Source organism: Blennius ocellaris, assembly GCF_963422515.1.
Source record: "Blennius ocellaris genome assembly, chromosome: 14".
Lineage (NCBI taxonomy): Eukaryota > Metazoa > Chordata > Actinopteri > Blenniiformes > Blenniidae > Blennius > Blennius ocellaris.
Window position 1 is genome coordinate 22,550,563 of NC_137663.1, and position 6,467 is coordinate 22,557,029.

Genomic DNA, 6,467 nt, shown 5'->3' on the forward strand with positions numbered 1-6,467 from the left:
TTTGCTTTTTGTCATGCACAGCAGTAGGCGATAAAGTGGCACAGCCACACTTTTTTCACATATTGTTAGTTGAAAGTAGTATTTCTGCCTTTATTTATTTTTTTATTTTTTTTAAATCACAGTTTACAACAAGGGATTTTAATTCACATGTTGAACAGCTGTTAGTGTTTGCTAAACCTCTCTGGAGACTTTTCTCGTAGCACTAAAGTGATGTTGAAGTGGACCCACATGATGTGCAGATGCACAGTGACATGAGCGTTAGCTGTGGTTGCAGGTAAAGTCAGGCAGAACATTTAATGGAGAAATGTCATAAAACTGTCTTTTTCATCCTTGGTAATGTCTGGGTGAAGCAAGAATAAATCTTTGAGAACGTGACACACCATAGATAATTGGGTCAACACTTCCAACTTCAAATCGGTAAAAAAAAAAACTAAAAACATGCTAAAATAGGTCTCAAAATCCTCTCTCTTCTCAGATTGACAGATTAGAGCACTCTTACCAAGCATGATGTGCACATCTCTCCCCATCCCCCACCTTCCTTCTGCTCATCCACTTGTAAACAAACATGGCAGAACCGTAGTGGTTTGACTCGCAGCCCGTATTCTAGATCAATCGTCCATGTCAGTAGTTTTATTGTTGAGACTCACCCGATAGCCCCCAATGCGTCATCAGTCCATACAAATGTCGGATTTTCTCCATTTTCTTCATGTTTATAGCATATAGTTCTCTGCACACGTCCGTGTGGGTTCATTACAAAAATCAAGCCACAGTGCCCTCCAGTGGCCCGGCATACTAACTCCATCATTGTTAAAAATATATGAGAACAAAGCATGTAATTGTGATAACACAGAATTCTAAAAGTAGCGCAGGATGTTGGCATAGCTGTGGGTGTTTTTATTTCATGAACTCATTAAAGACTTTGAGATCCTGAGTCTACATGATAATGTCTATACTTTCATGAAAACAATTACTACAGAAAACAAGTACAATCTTGACAAAAAGCCAATTTTGATTATACCTTCTGGTGCAAAATACAGTGAAATATCCAGAAAGTTTCTTTTATAGCTGTTGCTTTGTGGGCGTTTTTACAAAGTCGCAAATTCTTTCAGCTCATCTCAGTGTTGTGTTCACTACTCTTAAGAAAGTGTTGAAAAAAAACCCCACCTATATTTTCTCGGAATTGTTTTACAATTTTCTTAGTAGTTTGGCCGGCTGAAATTGAGCCACTTGCGGGCCGGTTTTGACCCACGGGCCTTATGTTTGACACCCCTGGCTCTCTAGCAACTACATCAGGTAAACAAAATTACCGTTTCTAGAAGTGTTTTTTTTTCCCCATCTTAGTCTTCAGAAACAAATCTTCAACAGCTTATCTTGTTCTTCTTTCAGCACATTGGCACTGATTTGTATTGCAAATGCAAGAACTTTGTTTCCCCTTTACTAAATTAATAAGTGGCTGTGTCATGGGTGGGTGAATATCCAGAGGTAACTGAAGGGCATCCGGCTGAAGTACAAAGTCCATCCTCTGGTCTAAAATGCCAGCCCAGCAGAGACTGATTACTATTTCATCTGAAGTGTTTTGATGAAGTTGTTCATTTGAAGTTGAAGCTCATTCAGCCTCGTGGAGTTCCAGGCTGCATGTAAACACGAAGTCGCTGCGGGCAGCAGCCTGTTGACTCTTCACAGCTTCATTTCAAAATCTCAACAGGTTCCGAGTGCGTGGCCTCGAGCCGGGGAAGGTTTATCTCGGCTCTGCTCTGTGCCGTCATCAAATCAAAAACAATCAGTAATTTTTAAATAAAAGACAGCTTGAGAGAGAAGAATTTTATGCCCCACCAAGGTTTTCGCCCCCAGCGCCAGGTGAAAAGACATGTTACAAAAATAACAAGATTATAAAACTTTTATTGATCCCCTCTGAAGATGAAATTATAAAGCAAATTCCACACATATCTCAGGTTCACATTTTTTTTTTCCTCTTTTTTTTTTACGCAAAGTTATGGCACCATTACTTTCTATTGTTTGACCAAAAAATATTCATGTGGCTGTGTGGCCATGGTTTTATTTATACAAATGATGAGGGAGTATGCATTTGAATAGACCCACTAGAAAATAGCAATTACACTATATCAACATTCCCCAAAACAGGATTAGCCAGGCCAGTAAGACGTACGATGTTGAAGCCAGTGATTCTGGGTGCGAGATAAAATATACATTCCACTGACATATTGTCGGACCAGCAGTGTAAAACTTGGCCCAACAGAACAGTCAAGGAAGCACAATTGGTTTCCCCTTTGGAAGCGACACAGTGGTAAACAACTGATGGACAATATTAAACCCAAGGGTAGAAGGTAAGTATGACAAACAGATTTATGCATGGGTGAACTCCACTGTGCCAGAGCCATCAATTCTGCGTCTTTGTCAGTGCGCGAGGATGTTTCTTTTCCCCCCCGTCTCCCCGCGCCTGTCATTACATTTCTCCCTGTTCCCTGCTAAGTGCTAATACATTTACATTTTTAGTGCTGCTCAGTAATAAAAGAGGCGCAATGAGTGGAGGCCTTTTACCGTTGCTAAAACAAACATCCATGACCTCCCTTCACCGAGGACTCACCAGAACCCCCACCCTCCCCGCCACCGCCCCTGTCCACCTGTCCATCCACTCACCGCCCCCCTCCTGCACAGCTTGGCCGCCGCCCCACAGTGTAGGTCAACAGTGTTTGTGGTTCGAGTATTCCTCTGTCGCGCTCACAGTCGCCGCCTTGTCATCGAGAAGCTCCGGTCCGGTTTCTATGCACACCGTCTCTTTCGCTCTTTCGCGGAGGTGGAGTAAACATTTTGCAACCGAAAGTCACCGAGTGAAGTCACAGGTTAAGCACACAGGCACAACATCGGGAAAGAGGGACAAAAGAAGTTGGTCTCTACGGTCTCATCGGGCTGACATGCTCGTCTTTGGATGGGGTCTAATTTTTAAAATTACATAATAATATAAACAGTCTCGATAAAGGACTCTCACTCTTTTTGTTTTGAACAAAACATGAACCTGGAGACAGCCATCACTACATTTTCTTCACTTGTTCAGATAAAACAAAGCCAGTGTCTTCAAGAACTGCGTTTCATCAATAATGACAAACAGTAGGGTGAAAATGAAATAACAAAAAAAAAGCATTTTTTTGCAGAGACAAGGAAAGAAAAACATCACATAAGGAACAAAATAAATAAATAAAGAGAGCTGTGCAAGGATTTAATTACTAAACAAACCACTGATAAAAATAGCAAAACAGTTTTTCAAACACAGCCCAGTCGGTATCTAAGTAAATTATCTACACGCTTGTGCTGCATTTCATGTGATGCAACACTACAATACTGATCCTGTGTGAATGATCTCAGGAGGTATTACCCAGGCTGACCAGCCCTTTTCAAGATCTTCACCCTGCCAACTACTGAAAAAGGTAATAACAAGCCTACTTTAAGACACGTGGTTATTGGGTTGCTTGAAATAGAACAATTCACAGCTTTACAAAGCCCTTTCCTCAGATAGCTGGTAGGGCACATCAATATAGATTGAGGCATTTGGAACAATGACTTGATAAGACTACATACTCTGTATGATTGGTGAACTGGAAATGTGTACCAAAACAAAATGTCTCTTTGTCATACTTTATCCATTTTGAAGTGGCTGCTTGCGGCTCCGGTTCATGAAAGAGGAACTCGACCTGCACCTGTGCTAAGTTTGACCTTTTCACAGCGGATACATTCTTTGCTTACATGTCGTCACAGGGAAAGAGCAGAAAAGGAAACGTACACAGGCCATTACTAAGATGGTGAAGAAACACTCGGCTGTGCATTTACAACTGGGGCATTGGCTGCTGCGATCCTGCCGTGAACCGTTTTCACAGGGTTTCAGTTCCAGTTGATCACTTACAGTTCTTTCAGTGCTGTGAACAGCAGGTCATTTGGAATGGGAGACCAGAAGAAGAAGGCACAGAGGGGTGCTTCAGAAGTGTCCATGCGAAGGGAAATTGTGCATCTATACAGTTTACCAACAACACTGTGAACAGGACCTGGTACAGTGCATCATGTGTAACAGTAGTCTATATCTGGGATTCCTGCTTCTCGATAGCCACGATTAGTGCCATGTCCTGCATTAGAAACGTGATTGGCACCCTTGTACAGGCCAGTGCCATTAGAGGGGAAAATGGTATGTATGATATAATCCTCTCGAAGGGGTTTCGGCTGCATTGGTTGACAAGCCGCCATTGGCGTCATCTGGAAGCCCGGGCCACGAATCTCCAGGATGGTGTTGTCCTTCTTGGTGCCAGACTCAATATAATCATCATAGTTTTTCCTTTTTTTTGAGTTGTTGCGAGTATAGTGGTCACGGGAGCACAAATTCCCAGTCCTATGTCCATACCAACAGAAGACACCAAAAATAAGAGCGAGAGATACAATGGCAGAAGCTCCACCAACAATTCCTGTCAGGGGTAAAGTTGTCATCTGCTTCGAGCCTTCATTCTTCTCCTCCTCCAAGGGACTCGGCTCTGATGTTTCGGCTTTTGCACAAACCAGAGCGTCATCAGAGTCAGTATCTCCGGAAATTACACCTTTGCTTTCGGAACTAGCAGGCAAGGGCACCATACAGATGATGTAGCTCGAGCGAGGTTGCAAGGAGGTGAGCAGGTACTCTCGACGATCACCTCGGACGAGCGTCTCTGTCATCGATCCCATCGCATTTCCAGTGCCCAGTCGGAGCCAGCTTAGCCTGAAGGAGGAGCTCGGCTGAGCCACACTCCAGGTAACACGGACACTGTTGTGGGACAACGGTTTCACGTTGAGGGCGAGACTCTTACCCACTCCACTGCTGCTCAGAGTGTAGTCTAAGAAAGAGTCAGGAAACCCAAAGCCAGGTCGCTTTGACCGGAGGGTGAAAAGAGAGCCCTGTGGAGGGGTGTTGGTAGTAGAGCCTTCAACTCCACCTACGCCTGCTCTGTCTTTGGTCCCCGCTGTCCTCACCACCTCACAGTCCTCCATTTCACTGGTCAAGTCTAATAAAGCCATGTCTCGCACCCGGTCGGGCCCATGGCAGATGAGACCCCTGACGGTGATGGCGTTACCGCGGGCATGCAGCCAGTCATACAGCCATCGAAGGTTGCAGCCACAGTTCCAAGGATTCCCTCGAACCAGCAGTTGCCCCAGGCTATCCAGGTCTTTGAACAGTCCTCTCGGCAGTGTCGTCAGATTGTTTCCTGACAAGTCCAGCCTCTGTAGCCTGCGCATACCATCCAAGGAGCCACGTGGCATATGTGTCAGGGCATTGTCCTGGAGTGAAAGTCGTTGCAGATGGGCGCTGGGCAGGTTGACAGGTGGAGTGAGGAGGGAATTACGGACAAGGGACAATTCAGTCAAGTTAGAGAGGCGGGAGAATGTGTCGTCTGCAATACGCTGGTTTGCCAAAAGGTTTCCATCCAGGACAAGACATCGAAGTGAGGCAAGGCCTCGGAAGGCGTGGGTCGGGATAGTGGAGATCCGGTTATCATCAAGACGGAGTTCTTCAAGAGAGGCAGGTAGCCCTGAGGGGATACTAGACAAGTGGTTGCGTGAAAGGAAAAGTAAGCGCAACCGTGGGTTGTCAGCAAAGGCCTGGTCCTCGATGGAGACGGTGGAAATAGAGTTGTCATCCAAATGGAGCTTCTCTAGCAAGGGCATCCGAGCCAGTGTGCTACGTGGAATGGTGCGGATGTTGTTGTCCTGCAAATGCAGTTCACGCACCGACGGTGGCAGGTGCATGGGGAATTCATCCAGCTCGTTATCATAGAGGTAGACCACACGGACGGCAAGATGGCGCTCCAAGGAGGTGGGCAAGCCTGGGTTGTTGATGTGGTTGTTTTGAAGGTACAGGACGGACGCAGAGGGAGGCAGTGACGGGATGGAGCTCAGTCCACGGTCATTGCAGTAGATAAAGTCCTCATCGCACCTGCATACAGATGGGCATGTCATGTCTGTCTCTCCAACATACCCTTGTATCGTTGCCGCAGCAAAATGAACCATGCTGGCAAATTGCGTGAAGCAAATAAACAGCACGAAGAGCCAAGTCCCTAGTCTGGTCACACATGCAGGTGCCATTGTGATGCGCATAAGCACTGTCTCTGTTTTCCCAGGGTGTGTTTAATCCTCAAATCACTGCAGGAGACTGGGATCCTGTGACCTCCACCCTGTGAGAGAAAGAGAAAGAAACAGTCACCACTGATGCATACATAAATTAGTTACTCGTCCCAGGTGAAAACGCAGATGATTCCACACAATGTCATGCTGCACTCCCACTCTCCTATGTCTCAACAATATGAGATTCTTGTTATTATGTCAAAACAAAGACATCTTGCAGTCAGTAACACGATTAAGTTTTCTCTTTTTCTCCAATAATTAATTATCACATCTTGAGGATGTGCATGCGTGGATGGATCTGTGAGAATTCCCAA

The 6,467-nt window shown here is 45.2% G+C and overlaps 1 protein-coding gene across 1 annotated transcript; it reads right to left on the minus strand.

Moving 5' to 3' along the window:
- Nucleotides 1–4,068: 4,068 nt before the first annotated feature.
- flrt1a (fibronectin leucine rich transmembrane protein 1a) lies at nt 4,069–6,114 on the minus strand (the record flags this gene model as incomplete). Its single annotated transcript, XM_080509042.1, has 1 exon — nt 4,069–6,114. The coding sequence occupies one exon, from the start codon at nt 6,112–6,114 to the stop codon at nt 4,069–4,071; it is 2,046 nt and encodes a 681-aa protein (XP_080365168.1).
- Between the last annotated feature and the right edge of the window lie 353 nt (nt 6,115–6,467).